Raw genomic sequence first — 21,848 nt, forward strand, 5'->3', positions numbered from 1 at the left:
ATCTATAGGTGGTACCCTTTTATGTGATGAACCAAAAGGATGGAGATTTGGAGTGAAAAAATGGATCGAGAATGAAGGGGTTTTAGGGTGAAGGGTTTGATTGAAAATCAACAATGTCAACAATGGTTGTGTGATCATGCAACTGACTCTTTTATTATATCTTTCCGGAGATGCATCTCCAGAAATATCTTACATGTAAAGGTAATGTAAATTTCAAAATGTCGTCCATAATTCCGGAGATGCATCACTGGAATATCTACTGAACTGTTAAATAATTAAGGTCTTTCTTAAAATGTTCTGGAGATTCATCTCCGAAATAAAAATTAATCAATATATAGGACGTCTCTCAGAATGACCTTACTTGAGTGTGCAAGAGATGCGTTCGGAGATGCATCTCTGAAAACGAAAAATATTTGTAAAAATTCACATGATACAATAAAAAAAATAGAAAAATCTAGAATACTTAAGAAATTCTCTAATTAAAAAAATCTAGGACACTTTAAAAAATTCTCTAATTTTGATCGATATCATTCCTCTGGATCTTTTCAAAACAAAATGCAGCCCTTATTTTAGTCTTAAATATTAAACCATGTTCTAATCCTAAACCAGTCCAATATTCATTTCCCATGGCAAATTGTAATCGGCTCTACTAGCTTGACATTTCGGTAACTAGCTGCAATAAAAATATAGCCATTTTGAATATATAAAACATAAGGGAACAATCACAACTGCATTGAAGAAATGTCACTCTTTACATCACATAAATACTGAGAAAATCATAATACAAATTGTTGTAAAGAAAATATCATTAAACTCTGGATTTAACATTACAAATTCTAGGATCAACTAGAGTAAAAGAGCTGTTAACACAAACTTATGGAATAGAAATGCATGCCTTCCTCGCTAAACTTTCCCTTCATGCTTTTACGTTTGCGTTGCCAGAAAGTTCCTGTCAGAAAGATTATAACAAAACCATCAGTCTAAATAAGCAAAACACACACATATATATATATATATATATATATATATATATATATATATATATATATATATATATATATATATATATATATATATATATAGCTACACTCAACTGGGATACCAACACGGTTGATCAAAAATATTAAGAGTAGGTTACCTTAGTGCAAATGTATATATAATGGACATCGGGATTCGTTCCTAGAGTTTCCTCCGCAGAGCTTCCATCGTAATTAAGCGCGATAGGTTTTGTCAGCTCCCATAGTGGATTATCAGATTTTTCTTCTGATGCAAGTTTCTCTGTATACATCACAGCAGTGATTATTGTCAATGGTTTAATCATCACTGCAACTTTGAATGAACAAGGCTAAAAATTTCATATACACGCGATCGAATAGGATCAAATGACCAAATTTATAAAGCAACACATAAATAGGATGCTTAAAGGGGAAAGTTTTTATAAAAAACTAAAAAAGGTACATATCATTATAAATATTATAGAGATGATATAAAATCGACTCATTTGTTTTCACCTAAAGGTTTAAACTTTTGGCATAGTTCTTCTAAAGTTCATGCCATAGCATCACAACTTTTGGGATAAGGGTCCGATAAAAAGTTGAATTTTAGCACAAGAGAAGTAAGCTTGTGCATTAGGGTATTATTTTCACCTAACAACTTAAGAAGTTGAGATAGTTATTTCTGATTTGAATGAAAAGCCAAATGGCAAGGCATCTCATACTCTTAAGAGGTATCTCAGGCAAAACTTTAAGTCTTGAGATATGCATACGAGAGAACAGAAAAACTACAACAACAACCAAGACTTATCCCACTAACTGGGGTCGGCTAAATGAATCAACTTTCATCATAATGTTCTATCCTAAACCATGCTCGTTAATCTCAAGATATTTCTTAATAATTTCTCTTACAGTTTTTCAAGATCTTCCTTCTACCTCTAGTTCTTTGACTTCTCTCCATATGATCTACTCTTCTTACCACAGAATCTGCATATCTTCTCTCTACATTCTCAAACCACCTAAATCTGTTTTTCACCATCTTTTCTACTGCAGGTGATACCCCAACACTCTCTAATATTGTCACTTCTAATCTTACTTTGTCTAGTCTTACCACACACTGCTACACTTACTTTACTCTCCTGTCGATTCTTAACCGTCCAACATTTTGTTGTGTACAACTAATAAGACTAATAGGTTTATAAAACAGCACATAAGTAATACTGACCATAGGATTTAAACTAACCTATCACATGGAGTTTAATTGTCCACGAGCATGATTCGCGTAGCAAACGTAGACGATATAGTGGAGCTCCATATGTCACCTGCAAGTTTTACAACCATTCAAGATCACGACCAATAAGGCGAAGTGCAAAGACCCATTTCGTTCATCTATTGGTCTTTTGGAGAGTAAATCTGAATACAAATTGATACTCAAAGAAAGAGGTTTAGTTACCAGAATATAGACTCCTTTATCCTTGAGAACCCTATAGTGTGTCATCAACTGCTTCAATAATGGTGAACATATCAAGAATAAAAAAAATTCAAAATAAAACAGAAGTGATAAAGAGCTATCGACTTTTTGTTCATGGTTTCATTATACCTCCAAATTTCCTCAAGCATCTTAGTAGCATTTTGTCTTGAATTGTTTCCACACTAGTACAACAAAATATATCGAATAGGCAAATTATTAGTCTTCTCAAACATAAAAGTATTTCGATGAAGATCATCATCACTCACCAAGAGAGAATCAAGAGTCCCTGAAAAACAAAATCAGACAGTATAAGCACAAATCATTGTCCAAAATGAGTCTATGAATGAATAGGAAGCAAAGCACACCTTTGTCGATAACAGAACCAAAAGTCTTTGATTCAAAAGCACTCATGTCTCTTACATCCATTTTCAAATCTGCATAACTATTAAGGATATTTCACCCTCAAGAACATCACTATCATCACTCACCGCTTCATCAAAACTTTATAATTTTTCTAAGACTCTGTATGGACTGACCCAACACAAGAATTGTTAGCATCTAGCGGAATTCGAACCTGAGACCTTGAGAGGAGCAGACTCTCAGGACCAAGCTTTCGCCAACAGACCAACTCGTGGGGGTTAATGCATACTTGATGTAACAACAAAGGTTTTAAAATTAGTTCTTCGCCTACAAACTAGGTCGTAACGTAAAGGTTTCGTCACATGTTTGGATGAGTTTGGAAAAATCACCGGACATGATGGAATACTTTAATCATGTCAAAGTCACTATATATCAATCCAAACAACTACAAGCACTTTGATGTTAGTGATCGCGATATATGTCGCATCGGATGCATTTGACTTGACTCCATAATATGTTTAGAACTAGATTCAAATCCTATTGTATATAACATGAATAATTCATCATAAGGATACACTTCAACTGAGGACAATTTCGGTATTTATTCTGCATAGCATCAATCACCACAGAAGATATATCAATGTTGACAACATCTGTGTAACCACCTTCATCAACCATTCCTTCACTAAACGCTACAAACAACACAACAAAAAATTTCCATCAAATTGACATGCCCACAAAAAATTAAAAGGAAAAAAAAATCATTTTTATTGAACCCAAATAAAAAAGGGAAAATGGGGTGTTGTTGAATATCATAGAAAGAGATCTGAGAAATGAAAAAAAAAGTTTTGTTTATGGATTGACTTGCCTGAATTGCCGGAACCAACAACGAGGATGGATTGGTTTGGAGGAACATAGAGATTGATGATAGGAGCCAAAGTGATATACTTCTGGTACCAATCAAAAGGACCTGGTTCGTTTGTGTAACGGTTGTCCCAGTACCATGATTCACCGTAGGCTTGTGTACCTGTTGCCATCACTGTTGTTCAATGTTGATGGAAGTGTTTGGAGCAAGATGAATGATGAAGTTGTTGTTTTTGGTTGTTTCATTCAAATCTGAAAATTTTGGATCCCGAATCAGATCAATGAAATTGAAGTGCCACGTCTTACACACACACACTTGGCATCGGGCATTAGGCTATGTTGGTGACATTGCTGCGGATTATTACCACTTTACTACCATATATGAAATAAATCATAATCGAGATTCAATTTAAACAATAATTTAGATGATTAAATATTTAAATATGCTGCCAAACAAAATATTTAAATATAGTTTTTTAAGGAACTTTTTAACTACTTTTTTGGGTCTGTCAAAGGCTTTCATAAGAAAAAAAACCTCACATTTAATTTAGCTCGTTGGATATCTCAATCAACTATGATATATAAAATATTTTATTTAGAAAAAATCTATACTTCAAATTAATTTTCATTTTCATAGTACTTCTTATTCTCTTATTATATTGAACGTTGGAATGCTAACGTGACAAGCAAGTTCTCTTTCCATAGTACTAGAAGTGCAAGTCATTGTAACAATGCATTACCGAAATTGTTTCACCGATCATTTCTAATTACAAATAAAATAATGGTGTCGTATGTGAGAATCGACTTATGATTCATGCAAATTTTCGGCCTGGTTTATCTGATTCAAGTCACGATTGTTGTAGCAGTCACGTTAAGATGAAGAAAGTAATTCTCGATTCTACTTCTGAGAGCACCTTAGATATTTCCGACTTCATATCCTCTTTGGTCTTCTTCGTTGATTCGAATGGCCAAAAAATTGTCTAGCGAGAAAGAGTCTCTGCCACACAGCAATATGTAGATCGTGAAGCGACAAAACGATATGGTGATGTTAGCGTTTCGGGACCACGAGAAGGTGGATGGAACTCTTAACACGACGCTTCTGTAAGACACTAATTTTGATTCTAAGATCCCTCATGCAATTTCATCATATGCATTAGCATTAGGATCATACATTGGCATCCTCTTATCCCTCTTTCATTGGGTTTGTTTTGGAAGGGATCACCAAGCACCATGTGATTGTATCATACTTGTATATTATCTTTTTACTAATCAAAATACCAAAAATATATCTTTGCATTTGCCTATCTCTTTTGTAGGTAGGACATGATCACCTGTGATCTATCAAGTTCATATCTAGGGTTTAAGACCCTCGTGGCTAAGGGCACAACCAAGGATTGATCCACAATGTCTCAAAGCATTATATATGAGTCCCAATGATCTCCACATGTCATATTGATCAAGATTTCTTCAAGAGTTTGGAGTTGGTTTGCTTTGGAAACCCTAGTTTGTCTGGGTATCTTGAGTAACTTCTTCAACAAGAAACCTCACAAATTGATCAAATTTCTCAAGGGACACTTCAAATTTCATCATCTTATGCATATATGATCTACCATGAGACTATAAAGTCAAGAGAATTGGAAGTTAGCAAGTTGGTTGATGGTGGTTGGCCAGATGAATTCATCTGATCAAAATTGGGTCTCCCTAGACCCTATCTCCTACAATTTTCACCATATGAAAATGATTCCAAGATAAAAGTTACTCTAAATGACATTCAAAACAACTTTCTTGTTGAGACCTAGATCTAGTTTTGCTTGGAAAATCATTTTCTATGTTTAAACTTTATAGGTCATTTTGTCTAAACCCTAATTTGAAAGTTAACTTCCCAAGGCCATAACTGGCCCAATCTTTATGAGATGAAAGATTTTCAAGTTGCAAAATAAAATTCATGATTTATACTTCAACTTTGATGTTTGGAGTGAGAGCTAGTTCAACTTTTATGAGCATGTGATATGAGGATACATTATAAGTCATTTTTTACCTATACCATTAAACAAGTGATTTTCCTCAACTTCAAAAATACATAACTCTATCATTATAAATCCAAATGACATTAAATTAGTGACCATTTTGAAGGTCATTGAAATATCTACAACTTTGATAAAGACACTTTTCTCATTTAAAGCTCACATAAAAAGTTAAGTAAGGTGGAATATTAATATATATATATATATATATATATATATATATATATATATATATATGACTTAACACTTAGAAAAATTTTCAACATGTTGAAATTTCCAAACTTCCACCTCAAAATTAACCATGATACAAGTTCCAAATGGAAAAGTGTCCAACATCAAAGTTGTTCCCCTTGATCTAAGCTTTCCAAAAAATCATATTTCATGCATTTTGGATGAGATTTTCTAGGGCTGCGTATGGTCTTAACAGGTATGCATCATTGGAGAAAATCAAATGTTCAAAACTCCATTTCACATTGCCTTGCCATTCAAGCATGATTTGAACTTCATGGGCATGTACACGCCCATGCAAGTTTGTGCATCACCTTGCCAAATTTAGCAATTTTTCAAGTATGCAATTATCAATCCCAAATGCTATAAATACAAGGCCTCTGAGCTCATTTCAAACACCTTGCGCGCCAACTTTGCCCCCCAATTTAAACCCTCACCGTTCAAAGGAAAACCTGAGAATTTTCAACTTGAAAATTGAGTTTGAATCTCATTGTTTGGAGATTCAAAAACTCCAGGATCCAAAGCTTTGTACCATTGTCAAACCACTTCTGCATGCTCCTCGAGTGTGATCAAGTCAAGTTTGAAGCAAGCAAGATCCATTTCTGCACAACATTGAAGGTAATTTTCAGAATTCTTCTTCTCTTCGATTCTCACTCAATTCTCATCAATTCTCTTGGATCTTTGGTTGTCTGAAGTCCTACCAATGTAGGCAAGAAGATTGAGTTGTTTTGAGGTCAAATCGAAGCAAATCAGTTGACACACCTCAAAATTCAACTCCTCATATCTTTCTATATATTTAGAGTTAGTTGAAATTGAGGTCAGATTCGTGCTCTACGCCATTTTTTATTTCAGATCACGTCCTCCTTTTTCATTTTTGTGATGGTGATGAGTGAACCAGTCCAGTGAGCCTCTCCTGAGAAGGTGGCCGGAGGTCCAGCGTCGGTGGTGGGCTGGACAGGTTCTGAGCCATTGATCTGATTTAAATTGTTTTAATCTCATGTGTTGGTTGTGATTACCACGTGTGTGGCGCGCTGACTAAGTTGCACCATGGAACGCGCGTTTTCATCCACTTGATCTGCCACCTCAATTAATGAGGGAGATAAAGTGGTCAACGTTTTTTTTATTTTCTGATTTTTATTTTAACTCTTTTGATTTTCATTAATTCATATTAATTTTAATATTGATCCAAAAAATATGAGAGTTTCACCAAAAAAAATTAAATAAATTCTTCTTTCATATTTTGAATTAAAATTATTTTTCGGATCATTATTAATATTTTTCATGATTTAATTGATTTTGTGAATATTTTTAATTGTTTAAAAATACTTTTAAGTTTCCAAAAATTCTGAAAAATTTTCTCCAATGTCCTTTGACCTTGTTTGACCTATGATAAATCTCATGGTCATTTCTTTGGTGTTTTGATGAGGTTTTAGGAATTTGACAAACCATATTTAATTTAATGCATTATTTTTTAGGTTTTTTTAAATTGAATAAATGCCAAATAATTGTGTTGAGCTATTTTGATGGTTTGTATAAGTTTGACTTGTGTTGTTGGGCCTTGGTCAAGGTTGATTTGACTTTGCTAGGTTAAGATCATTGGATTTAGGGGATTGATGGAATGTACATTCCATCTCCCAAAATGAATTAATGATCTTAATTTGGTAAAAGTCCTCCTTTGACCAATTTGAGTTTGATTCATTCCTCTCCCTCTTCATCTAAATCCCCTTTTTTATGCATCCATTCCATTTGACCTATGATATCTCTAAATCCTAAGGCTAGTTGATTGCAAAATCAACATAAGTATGGATGAGATTAGGCCACCTCTTTTGCATATTCTTTTTGTGTGTGGTATGTTTCATGAGCATAGTCCATTATACTATGTCTCTAACATGCATTAACACCAAAATTCTATTGACCGGCCTCAAATAGTTGTGACTTCTACATAAATCCAATTACGATTGCTTAACCTAGCGCTAAATTTTTGACACAAAAGGCATAGCATTCTAGTTAGTGAGATTGTAAGTCTCCCCTCTTTCATGGTATTGTATGGAAACTTAGCCTTTTTTCCTTCCTTTGGAAGATGCCTTGGTTCAAGAATTCATGTTTATGATAAGTGGGTTGAGGGTTCCCCAAAGAATGACTTAAAATGAAAAAGCAAAAGCAAAAGCAATATTAACTTCTAACTCATTAACAACTAACATTTAATTTAATGCCATTTACATTAATGCAATTTAATTTCAAGTCCTTATTCATTTTCCATTTATTCATACCATTCTAATTGTTTATGTTAATGTCATTTTCACTTTGTCCATTTGGACCATATTGTTTGATATATCTTACTTGTGTATATTTTGTTTGCTTGTGTGGTCTTTGACCATTAATGTACATAATAAGAAACAAAAACCCTAAAAAACTATTGTGTAGACTGTTGGCTTGATCTTGGACAATTGGACTTAGAATTTAGGCAACATCCCTATGCAAAAGGACTTGGCCAATGCCAACTTTATGAAACCAAGTGCTTGCAATTTGAAACTTCATCTGATACATCATGGAAGATCCCTTTGAGTTCATCTGCAACATGATGATTGTGAAGTTGTTATTTTAAACCTGTGACTTGTGGAATTCATCTGCTACATGGGCAAATTTGAAGAAGATCATGGAGTGGCTAAGCTTGGATGTGGCTATCTTTATTTGATACGTTGCTCTTCAAGATTGATATATTGTGCATTGTTTGTGGCTTGATTCTAATGTCCAAGGGAATTTGGGTTTCTATATGACATTCTTGTCTATTGGATTGCTACCCATTGGTAAGATCTTTTCAACTCTTAACTTTTAATTTTGTGCTTAAGATTAGTCTCTTCATCTCCTCCCCACTTCTTTAATTTCAAAATCTCTCCCCCCTTTTTTAAAAAAAACTTCTTTGTTTGTATTTGTTTCTTTTTACAAACTTAGACCACTTTGCAAACTAGAAACTTTGGCCTTATGTCATTGCATTTTTTTTAAACTTCTTTTCTTAATCAAACTTGTAAATAAATTTAACTATACTTGACTTAAAACTTTCAAAAAGCCAAAAAGAACTAACACATTCAAACTATTTTTAGGCCTTTGTGCCTTTCAAACTTAATTTTTAAAAAGCAATGCATCCACTTTGAAATTTATACCACGAACTACGAGGTTTTGATCCCTCATTTTTATGTTGGTACGTAGGCACAAGTCCGAAGGTTTTGTCAAACACAAAAAATATAATTAATGAATTCTTTTCTCACCCCTCCATTTTATTTATTTGTAAACATCAATTTGTACAAAATACATATGCACACAAGAAAGGGCTCCCTAGGAGTACCTAGGACACTTTGGGTGCTAGCACCTTCCCTCTGTGTAACCAACCCCCTTACCTGTAATCTCTGACATTTTATTAGTTTTGATTTGAAAACTTATTATATTTTTGGGTTTTGTTCGTAGTTTTCCCTTTTCCCTTGGAAACAATAAAAGCGCGGTGGCGACTCTGGTTTTAATGATGTCTTACTTATCCATAGCTTGATGATCATGAATTTACCGCTACAGAAATTAAGTGGAGACTCTGCTGGGGAGTAGTCTCCAGTGAGTTTAGCCTACTTTTTTGTGTATATAATTGTATATGTGATGTATGTATATTTGTATGTATGATATAATCTGTTTGTTGTGCTTGGCGATCTCTGAGTGGTGAGATAAGTTCTAACCCGAACTTGAGTGCAATTAAGATAGGAGGATGGTATAGTCATGTTCGACTTGTGTGGAGTAGTCCTTAACAAGTTGGCTTGAGATCCATCTACTCAGTGGAGACCCTTTTGGATTCAGAAATGTCACACAAGTATTTATGGTTAGGCATTACTATTTCTAATCTGGGTCCGAGAAGCTGAGGATTGTTTAACATTTACCCCTCTTGGCCTATTTAGGACGTAGTGCGGAGACTGTTCAAGTGTAGACTTGATAACAATTGTTACGCGATACTACACTCAGACGAGTTTCTCTTGAGAATATTATGGGTCGATGAGTCAGTCATCTTAACCAGTAATATCCGATAGATGGAATTAAGACTCTGGAAACTTTTTAGAACATGATCTACAGGTTTTTATCTTTAGTTCACTCCTTTGGGATGGTTCTTACCCAGACTCCATGCTCGTGACTTACAATAAACCCTTGATTCTTGGTTGATCCAATAAAGTCTTGTCAATATCAATGGAACTTGGGTGTTGATAAGGTGAAAACCATAATCCACCAAAATGGATGATTGATCTTGACAATGACATGATTCATCCCTTGACCTTTGTTTGTTTGCCTTGTGTGTGATCCCTTATTTGTGATTGTTGCATTCATGCATTCATGCACATCATAACATTCATCACACGAAAATTTCAAGGTACTGAGGTATTATTTGCAAATATTTTTAGACCATGGATTATGGACGAAGGAACACTAAGAAGTACAATTTCAGATGTCCCGACTTGAAAGAGTAAAGGAAGCTAGCATCTTTTGTATTAGATCCCTTGGACTTCAAACATCGTCATGGGAAGCTTCTGTTTATCTTGTCTGTTGATGTGGTTGATGGACTTTTGAGTGTGCTAGTGCAATTCTATGATCCTCTCTACCGTTGCTTCACTTTCCCAGATTATCAGCTTGTGCCTACATTGGAGGAGTATGCCCATCTCTTGGGGATACCCATTTCTAGTAGAGTGCCTTTTAGTGGATTGGAGGAGATTCCCAGATCTCACCTTATTGTTGAAGCTCTTCACCTGAAGATGTCTGAGATAGAGGCTCATTGGGCGAAGAAAGGAGGATTGTTTGGGTTGCCATCTGATTTCCTCATCAAGGAAGCTACTTCCTTTGCTCAAGCCGGTAGTGTGGACGCTTTTGAAGCTATCTTTGTGTTGCTCATTTATGGATTAGCATTGTTCCCTAACATTGACGGTTTTGTCGATGTTAACGCCATTAGACTTTTCTTGATTAGGAATCATGTGCCTACTTTGTTGGGTTATATGTATTTCTCTTTGCATCTAAGGAATTCTAAGGATGGTGGAACTATTGTCTGTTGTATTCCTCTTTTGTACAAGTGGTTTATTTCGCACTTGCCTCAGACACCTGCTTTTGTGGAGAACAAGCAATGTCTACGGTGGTCTCAGAGACTTATGTCTCTCACTAATGATGATATAGTTTGTGTAGCGGGGTATTCGTTATCTTTAGATTTATTGACTAAATCAAAAGTAAATCATACAATTCGAGTCGCCACCGCACTTCTATTTATCCAAAGGAAAGGTTAGAAAGCGAACAAAAACCGAGAAGTTTTATCAAATAAAAAACTAATAAAAATGTCAGAGATTTGGGTAAGGGGGTTGGTTATGCAATGGGAAGGTTTTAAGCACCCAAAACATCCTTAGTACTCTAAGGGAGCCCTTTTTGCAAATGTTGTATGGTAGGTTAGTATTTGTGAAAATATTTGTGCAAACATGATTGGGGAGATGAGAAAAGAATATACAATATTTACAATTTTGTTGTTTGAATGGATAAACCCATTGCCTACATACCATCACAAAGGTAGGATCAAAACCTCGTAGTTCGGGGTAAAAATCTCAAAAAGAAGTTGGTGAATTGATTGGTCAAAAGCCTTAAGGTCTTTTGTTATCAAAGGGAGAAAACTCAACCTAAACCACAATCCACCATGTGAGGAGAGCTTCAACATACTAGTGAGGGATCCACCCTATAATAAGTATGGAAGACTTATAGTCCAATCACTAAGGATAAGGTGAGGTTTATATCAACCACTATGATAACTCAAATCTAATAGCTAATGTTTATCAAAAGCTTTGACAAAGGTGGCCATTGGAACCACAAAAACAAATTTGAGTGAGTTGGATTTACCAATTAGAAGTATTCACAAAAGGAAGTCAAAGTTGACTTAAGGTTCAATTCAAAATAAGTATTATGAAAAGAGTTTGAAAAATCAAAGGCATAGTGCCTAGGTTTCTAATTTTGAAAACAATGTCAATGTTTGCACAAAATAGGTTTGGCTTGGGTTAGAGTGGAGAGAAGAAGAGAAGGGATAGGTCCTAAACATGCAAAGATGAGAGAAGAGAAATAAAACCCTTGGAGTTCCTTCCTTGAGATCATAAAGATGATCCAAGTTGCTCCTTTCCTTTGGACTTAGCAAGCAATAAGCAATTAACTCAAGCAATCAAGCAAATATTCAATCAAGCTCCCGGGATCCTCCAATGGGACTTGTCTCTCCTATCTTGGATGCTCATGACAATGGTCCTTCTAAATAGCTCAAGTTTGGGATCCCTACCACACAAGAACAAACAAATCAAAAAGTTCCACAATGCAATAAAAAGAATGGACAAGAGTGAGTTTAGAATAGAGGTCCTTTCAATTCAACTTTCAAGATTAAGCATTCTAAAGGCATGAGGCCTAGTTGCTCTTCAACCATTTTAGCATTCTAAAGGCATGAGGCCTAGTTGCTCTTGAACTCCATTAAGCATAGGTGAGGTCCTAATTCTAATTCCTTTCTCCTTTTGCATTGGGTTCACACAAACAAAAACAAAACAAACACAAGGCAATGGTATATTTACACAATAATGTGCTCAAGTGAGCAAAAGGCAAATGGCATAAACATAAACATGAGCTCAAGTGAGCAAAGGGAAAATATAATATGAATAAATGAGCAAGAAATTAAATTGCATTAAAGTAAATTGCAAGAATTAAATGCTTGAATTAAAAGTTAGTAATTAGTAGTTAGTGTTAGTGTGCCATAAGGCAATTTAGCGCTATGTTAAGCAATCGTAAGTGGACTAATGTAGTAGTCACACCTATCCGAGGTCGGTCAATAAAACTATAGGCAAATAAACACAAGTTAGAGTTCATGACTAGTAAGCCAAGCTCCTACAACTTGCCATGCCAAAAGAAAAGAAGAATGATCTTGTATGGATTTTAAGTTTTTTGCTTGACCAAGAAGCAACCTATCTTGGACACAAAGCAATTCACTTGATCTTTGATCAAGATGAATTTGATTTGGATTAAAGAAGGTTAAATCTCTCATATGTCAAGGCTAACCACAAATCATTAACTCATTGGTCAAAAGAAAAAAGAAGAAGATGAAGACGGAAATGGAATGTACAAAATGAAAATCCAAATGACATAACCAAAACACATTGATCAAACATGAATGGAATCAACATCAATTAATGGTAAACAAAAGTGAAATGAAGCTTAGAAGTCAAGAGAGGTCAAACATATTTTTTTGTATTTTTGGATATCAAATGGTATCCAAAAAAGGTTTGATAAATTTTCTCAACATTTTTCTTCAAATCCAATTCAAATCAACTTGTATAAGTCCAATTGGATCATCATAAGTCTAACATGGTCAAACAAGGTTTGATAAATTTTCTCAACATTTTTTGAAAACAGAAACTAATTTTAAACAATTAAAAATGAAGAAAAAATAACATAATTGAACTAAAATCTCAAATCAATTAAGAAATTGATGAGAATATTTTTCATAGATTCATCATCATCCAAAGATGTTAAGAAATATTTTTTGGCATTTTTGAATATCAAATGGTATTTTAAATGAATTAAAAACTATCAGAAATGAAATAATTCACAAAAAATATTAAATGGAATCACAAAAATAATTAAAAATCATTTTATGAAACTAGAATTTAAGAGATTTTTTTTTGCAATTGGTCCTATATTTTTGTGATTCCAAATAAAGAAGTTATGAATTTTTGAAAATAAATGGAATAAAAGAAATTAAATCAGAAATTAAGAAATTAGAAAAATCCAGAGGCGTGAGATCCAACCTCATTAATTGACGTGGACCATCAGAAGGCCAGGAAGCGCGCGCTCTTCATACACCTTGGTCAAACGCGTGGTACGCAACATTAAATGAAGTCATAACATTCCAAGGCCAGGATTAGATCTGGGAACCATCATCCAACGGCCATGGCTTGGACGCGTGGGGACGGTGGTGGAAACCATCGTCTTCTATGGTGAGAAGGCTCAGTCCGGCCACCAGTTACAGGTTTTACAACCTCAACTATAACACGCGATCTATACACCAAATGAAAGCTGGGGTGATGTACATCACCCCTATGACCTTAGTTTTTGCTCAAGATTCTTATGGAGGAAGAAATCTGAGGTTGAAAAACTAGGTGTTCAATCTGAAGTTCACAAATTCATAAAATTAAAGCCACCATTGGCTTGCCTCTCAAATGAGGACTTAATGCACTATATATAAGGAGATTTGAAGCAAAACAGTTGGAGTATAAACCTTTGTAGAGCAGCTTTTATGAGCACAATCCAATCCAAATCTTGATTGCAACTTGATCTTGAAGTAACAATGAAGCAAGGCTAAGGAATTAGAAGCTAAAGATCAACCAGGGAAGTTGAAATTTAAGCTTGAAAAGAGAAGTGAAATTTCAGAATTCCTTTGGTGAGAGGGTGGGGAATGATTTCTGCAGAGATTCAGGCACCTTCAGGTTGAGATTTGAGTGAAGCCATGCCTTCTATTTATAGCCACAGCTGATGCAAGGTGTGATCAAACTTGTGTGCATGAAGTTGGGTCCTCCATGCATGGGCCTGTACAGGCGCATGTGAGGCCCAAAAGCAATTGAAAATGAGTGCTGAACATCAACTAAATTGATTTGGATGTGCAGTTTGCAAGGCAATGGATTGTGCATGAAGATTTAACATGAAATGCATAATTGATCATAATTGTTCTTCTCTTCGAAAATCCCATTTGGAAAATCCAAACATATGCATGTGGGTAATGGTTGGAGAGGTCTTGACATGAGGAACAAAAGTTATGTTGAACAAAAATCCATTTGGAGTTTGGAAAATATTGAAAACTGGCCATGAAGTTCAAGGTACAAAACATGCATTTGGAAAATTTGCCAAAATGAACAACTTCAAGCCCTTCTGTATCAATGATGCAAGCCTCACATGACAAAACCTTCCACATCAAAGTTGTAGATCTTTTCAATTCAATCAATTTGGACTTACATTTTGCATCAATTGGAATTTTAATGAGAAAGTTATGGGCACTTGAAGTTGGACTTTTTCAAGATTCAATGGCTTTGGTCCAAAGTGACCTATAACGTTTTGTATTATCACATGAGTTTATTTTAGGATTATGAAAATTTGTCCAACATAACATTTGAAGTAGACATATTAAACTTTCCAATAAATTTGGTCTCACATCAAAATCATAAAAAATGAAGGAGTTAGGTCTTTGGGAAGTTGACCCAAAATTAGGGTTTCAGTCAAAATGACCTATAATGTTTTGGAATGAATTATGACCTTCCAAGTTTCAAATGAATTGTTTATGAACATTAAAGTTGTTCATATGGTTCTTAAGAACATTTTTGATCTTGGGGTTATCTTCATTTGACAAACACATCAAAAGTTAGGTCTCAGTGGATTTCAAAATAGTCAGATGAATTGACTGGTCAACTTCTCAAGTTCAAACTTCAATTCTTGATGAATAAATGATTGAGGACACTCACATAGGCTCATATGTGCATAAAATGATGAATTAAAGAACTTCCCTTGATTGCATTTGATCATAGGTTGAGGTTGCTTCATGAGCAAGGCACAGTCAATGCACAGTTGAATTAGGGTTTCCTTGGGAAATAATCCTCAAGCCCTTTGGTTTATCTTGATCAAATTGAAAAATTGAGATACTTGGGAGGCATATATGATGATTTAGAGCTTTGGGAACCATTGTCATGCTTGCTTTCATCCTCATCTAGCCACTTCTTTGAGCATATGGGCCTCCTAGGAGCCTTGGATCACATGACTGCTTAAGCTTCAAAACAAAAGATGTTAGTGACATATTTTTGTGCTTTTGGCTAGTAAACAAAATAAGAAAAGCAATAATATACAATTCAAGCATGCTTGGTGGTCTCAAACCAACTCACACAAGTCCCAACCCAAGGGTTAAGGAGCCAAGATGCTATGATCCTTGAGGCAATGCAATGAGTAATGATATGATGCCATGAGGGATCTTAGGGTCAAAATTAGGGTCTTATAGATGCCCCTATTTAAGGTCATTCTATCCGGAGATATGAAGGTTAAAAATCTTCGTCTCGACGAGGTAGAATGGGCTTAAATAATAACAAAGAGACGAATTTTCGTCCCTAAGAGACCTCATGATGCAAATGTATGTATGCAAAATAAAATACTCTGTGGGGATATGTGTCCATAAAGAAAAAAGAAATCAGGAGAAACTGAAAATCCATAGGAGCAATATGTTCACTAGGGAGACAGAGACTCTGGTGGGAATAAAGGGTAAAATGCGTGAGCAGGTCACGACTTGAAACTTGCTGGGAGACACGAAGGGATTCCATGAAAATAAATCAATGGAAAGACTCGAGCTGACGCAAATATGCATGTATCGGGGGAATATGCCAATACAGCAAGACTATCCACAAAGGATACTTCGGATAAAAATTCGGACTCAGGTGGGGATGTCCACAAAGGACTCAGCTGAGGAAACAACAAACGAGGTATTACCGGTTACTGGGTAATAAACTCAAAGAGACAGGTGATAAAATACACCGGTATAAGGGTGAAAGAACAACACGCTCGGGGAGAAAGAATATCTAAGACCGGTATAAGGGTGAGAGATATAAATCATCCAAAACATCTGAGGAAGACCTAAAAGGTAAATTTCAACTCAGGGAAATCTGACTCCACAGGGGACAAAAAGTCATAATAGGGAGCAGAAGGAAGGAACACCAGGGATACCGGTTACTGGGCATATAATAGGTGACCAACCGGGCGTGAATTGGGGGAATATTTCTAAGACACACATCATCCAAAAGGAGGGCTAAAAAAGCAAACTCGATTACAGGATGGACATTCGGTTCCATACGGAAATACGAATCTTACTCAACTAGGGAAGAAAAAGACTTCGACTAAAGAGCGCATGAGATATATTATCTATTACCGTCAGAACATAGATAACATACTCGCATGGAAGACTATCCACAACCGGTTACTGGGTTAATAAAGGATAAATCGACCGAAAAGAAAGGACATCGGGATACCGGCCACTGGGTATAAAATGATGACCAATCAAGGGAGAAACGATCATTACCAAACAAGGGTAAATGAAAGATGACTCGCTGGGGATAAATTGCTTGATCAGAGCAATTATCCAAGAGATATATCACCGGTTACTGGGTGAAATACTCAAAAATGAAGGAATATCAATACCGAATATTGGATAAAGATAACCAACAAAGAGGGGATTACATCTACCGGATACTAGGTAGAAAACCACAGATGAGAGTAACCGTCATCGGTTAGGATGAACAACATCAAGGATTAACTCTGCAAGGGGACAAAATGGGGTTTACAACTACCGGTTACTGGGTAGAAAACCACAAAAATAGGACTTACAACTATCGGTTACTGGGTAGAAGGCCACAACATCCGTTGGGGGAGAGAATGAACAATTATTGTTTACTGAGCAATTGGTCACCTGAACCACAGGGAAACTATAGGGGAAATAACAAGAAAGGAGTCGATCTAGGAACAAACTAGAAAGACACAATGAAACAAGACTCAACCCAATGAGGATGTAACTCCGGGGAGTAATTCCATCCCAATACATATTTTGGGAGGAAACTGAAACAATAATCATCCACGAGGACATAACTCAGTGGGGAATATATGAAGGAAAGATACACTTTCTGCCTAATGGGGGCTGACTCTATATGGAGAGATCAGACACAAACATCTGCTTGGGGAAGAACATTTCACCTACTAGCAGGAGATAACAAGCAGAGATATATGGAAAAGAATGCAACATGAATATTTGAATGCTGAAATTATGCATGTATATGCGGGGTTTATGTATGATTAATGCTGACAAACAGACATATCTAACACAAACAGGTCCAAGAATCAATGGACAGACATCCGATACAACATATCAAAAGAGAAAATCCAGGCCCACAGGAGAAAACCCAATCTGGTGGGGGGCAATAAATACCAGGAAACACCAATCAACGCTGAGGATCAAACAGAGTCACTGCCGGGGATAAAGACTGCTACTAGGGGAACAAGACCGCTGTTGGGGATAAGCAAAAGGGTCACAACTACCATACGTTGGGGATCTTCCAACAGTACATAGAGATGTGGATAAGACCAGTCATAGAAGAACTCTACTGGGGATCTTATCAGGGAGTGATGTGGAATTCTGTGGGGAACAACCACCAAACAAAAGCACATCAAGCAAACAATCACTTCTAACCACTGAAGGAATATCTCTGCTGCAGAGACAAAGAAACAAGATTACTCCGTTGGGGAAGGAAACAACACATCCTCCTCGAAATTCCAACGCCAAACTAGGATCAAGTAAAATCTCAGCTGGGGAAGCTACAGAGCCATCGCCAGGGATTTGCTGCTGAACAGACAAAATATCCGATGCAGAGGAAACTCTATCGGGGGGCTCAACACGGATAAGATCCATCATAGAAGAAACTCTACTAGGGAACTTATCAGGGAAAGATATGAAACTCTGTGGGGGGAGCAACCACAAAACAGAAGTTCCAAAAATCAATAAATTTCCTCATATCTGCTGGAGAAACATCTTTGCCGAGGAGAAGGAGACAACTGCTCTACTGGGGAAGGAAATAAGCATCTTCAACACCAGCTTTGCGAGGAGGAAACTATCTAACAAGAATGAAAAGAAAAATATGGCTATGATCAGGCAACTTCACTGGGGAAAGACTGCTGGCGATCAACCTGGGGATAACCTGTAGGCGACCCAACTGGGGGAAGTCTAATGTGAGCAACCCTACTGAGGATGAGTGGTAAGCAAACTTGCTGGGGAATTGTATGCGAATCCGCCGGGGATAAACTACAAACCAACCTGCTGAAAATTTCCACTCATGCTGAGGATTCCCTGCTCATGCTGCGGGAGGTTTCCAAATCACAATGAGGGAAGACCAACTTCCTCGAAAAGATAGCATATCAATTTTTTTATCAATCTATAAGGGATTTTAGGTCAATCCGCACAAGGGATGACAACCATATAATTGATAAAACACAGATGCGAGACCTAGACACTCCGAGGGATCTGAGGATGTTAGAGCAAATCAGGACCAAAATCCAGACTCTCTGGGGAATTTGGTGGCGTATCACCTCTCTTTGCGCTTGCTGAGGAGACTACCTAAAAGATGATGAAGAGGATACAAATATGCTAGGAATATGAACAAATGTCTTACCCTGTTGGAGATCATACTATCCTTGGGAGAGCACTGAAGATATTCCAATTATCCTTTCAGTCATTGTGGATGTTCACTTTGTTTAAAAAACAGTTTATACAAAAACTTTATTTGTTTAAAACAATGATACTTATCAATTAAAACATGCAAACATTTGTTAAACAGAAACAAATAAGAGTGCAAGAATTGGATAAAGGCTCAAATTTATTTGATGGAATGGTAGTCCGCAAATGGCGAGACTCCATGGATCTTTACAAATTTGAAATTGGCGATATATATTGGAAAAAGGGCTACATTGAACATAATGACCATTTCTCCACCAACTCTGAATCCAATGTATCCGAAGCTTCAGTTGACGATGACTGAGCGAGAATCTTTGATAGATGACAATCGTAGAACAAAGTCTTGTCAGGATACAGCTACATGCCAAATCCCTAATTTTTGCCTAGATTGCCCCAGAGTGAGGTACTCAATCTAGCGGGATATATATATTCATTTTTTTTATGTCTCTAACTTTTGCCTGGATCGCCCTTTCGGGTTTTCAATCCACCGAGACGCTCATTTTTGCCTAAGTCGCCCTTTCGGGTTTTCAACTTAGCGAGCTATTCTGTTTTTATTTTAGGAGAAGTATTTCTTGATTGCATCTGAATTCACAGGACGAGTGAAATCCTCCCCATCCATAGTTGTAAGTATCAAAGCACCGCCTGAAAAGGCTCTCTTGACAACATATGGACCTTCATAGTTTGGAGTCCATTTGCCCCTGAAATCGGGCGCGAAAGACAAGACTTTCTTGAGCACGAGGTCACCTTCTCGAAACACACGAGGCTTGACCTTCTTATCAAAGGCTTTCTTCATCCTTTGCTGATACAACTGACCATGGCACATGGCAGTCAATCTCTTCTCCTCAATTAAATTCAGCTGGTCATAACGACTCTGAACCCATTCAGCATCAGTCAACTTGGCTTCTATCAAGACTTTCATTGATGGGATCTCAACCTCCACGGGGAGCACAACCTCCATGCCATATACAAGAGAGAAAGGGGTTGCCCCTGTTGAAGTGCGGACAGATGTACGATAGCCATGCAAGGCAAATGGCAGCATCTCATGCCAATCCTTGTACGTAACAACCATCTTCTGGATAATCTTCTTGATATTCTTGTTAGCAGCTTCAACAGCCCCATTCATCTTGGGTCTGTAAGAAGAAGAATTATGATGTGCAATCTTAAACTCGCTACACAGCTCTTTCATCATCTTGTTGTTCAAGATAGATCCATTATCAGTAATGATCTTGTCTGGCACATCATAACGGCATATGAGTTGATTCTTGATAAACTTCACAACCACCTGCCTGGTCACATTCGCATACGATGCCGCTTCGACCCACTTGGTGAAGTAATCAATTGCTACGAGAATAAATTTGTGACCGTTCGACGCCTTTGGCTCTATCATGCCAATCATGTCAATTCCCCACATGGAGAAAGGCCATGGTGATGATATAACATTCAGAAGTGTCGGGGGAATATGAATCTTATCCGCATAAATCCGACACTTATGGCATTTCTTCGCATATTTGCAGCAGTCAGACTCCATTGTCAACCAATAGTAGCCTGCTCTCAGCATCTTCTTTGCCATAGCATGTCCATTGGAATGAGTACCAAATGAACCCTCATGGACTTCAGTCATTAACAGGTCTGCTTCGTGTCTATCCACGTATCTGAGCAGAACCATGTCAAAAATCCTCTTGTAAAGCACATCGCCGTTGAGGTAAAAACTGCCAGATAATCTCCTCAAAGTCTTCTTATCTTTAACAGATGCCCCAGGTGGGAAATATGACTTTGGAGAAGGAATTTGATGTCATAATACCATGGCTTATCATCTTTCACTTCTTCTACTGCAAATACATGAGCTGGTCTATCCAAGCGTATCACAGTGATATTGGGGACTTCATTCCAAAATTTCACCACAATCATCGAAGCAAGCGTAGCAAGAGCATCTGCCATCTGATTCTCATCTCGAGGAATATGATGGAAGTCAACCTCAGTAAAGAACGTTAGATCCTCCTCACATAATCTCTATATGGGATGAGGCCAGGCTGATTCGTCTCCCATTCACCCTTAATCTGATTAACAACAAGGGCCGAATCACCATAAACATCAAGATGCTTGATCCTAAGATCAATACACTCTTCCAAACCCATAATACAGGCCTCATATTCCGCCATATTATTCGTGCATTTGAAAGTTAGCCTTGCTGTAAAAGGAAAATGTGTGCTCTGAGGAGTAATAATCACTGCCCCAATATCATTTCCATATTGATTAACAGCGCCATCAAACACCATGCTCCATCGGGAACTAGGCTCTGGCCCTTCATCGAGTGTAGGCTCATCGCAATCTTTCATTTTCAAATACAGAATCTCCTCACCCGGGAAGTCATACTGAACAGACTGATAATCCTCAATTGGTTGATGTGCCAAGTGGTCAGCCAAGATACTACCTTTAATAGCTTTTTGAGCTCGATACTCAATATCATACTCAGACAACAGCATCTGCCAACGGGCAATCCTCCCAGTTAAAGCAGGCTTTTGAAAGATATACTTTATTGGATCCATTTTGGATATTAACCAAGTCGTATGATTCAACAT

General features: G+C 36.7%; 1 protein-coding gene across 1 annotated transcript; it reads right to left on the reverse strand.

Annotated features, from left to right (window-relative positions):
• Nucleotides 1-711: 711 nt before the first annotated feature.
• On the reverse strand, nt 712-4,123 carry LOC127081759 (uncharacterized). Its single transcript, XM_051021979.1, has 9 exons — nt 3,692-4,123; nt 3,399-3,515; nt 2,829-2,897; nt 2,730-2,749; nt 2,593-2,645; nt 2,446-2,476; nt 2,236-2,314; nt 1,139-1,278; nt 712-949 (listed from the first exon to the last, which is right to left on the reverse strand). Exons 1-9 carry the CDS (start codon nt 3,858-3,860, stop codon nt 917-919), a joined length of 711 nt encoding a protein of 236 aa, XP_050877936.1. The 5' UTR covers nt 3,861-4,123; the 3' UTR covers nt 712-916.
• Between the last annotated feature and the right edge of the window lie 17,725 nt (nt 4,124-21,848).

This window comes from Lathyrus oleraceus, chromosome 5 (genome assembly GCF_024323335.1).
Source record: "Lathyrus oleraceus cultivar Zhongwan6 chromosome 5, CAAS_Psat_ZW6_1.0, whole genome shotgun sequence".
NCBI classification, from domain to species: Eukaryota; Viridiplantae; Streptophyta; class Magnoliopsida; order Fabales; family Fabaceae; genus Lathyrus; species Lathyrus oleraceus.

Excerpts from the sequence above, each read along its gene's own strand:
- LOC127081759 (XM_051021979.1), bottom strand. The coding sequence starts at position 3,860 with ATGGCAACAGGTACACAAGCCTACGGTGAATCATGGTACTGGGACAAC. Across the intron at positions 2,646-2,729 it reads GGACTCTTGATTCTCTCTTG|TGTGGAAACAATTCAAGACA; the intron begins GTGAGTGATGAT and ends TTGTTGTACTAG. Across the intron at positions 2,315-2,445 it reads ATAAAGGAGTCTATATTCTG|GTGACATATGGAGCTCCACT; the intron begins GTAACTAAACCT and ends TAAAACTTGCAG.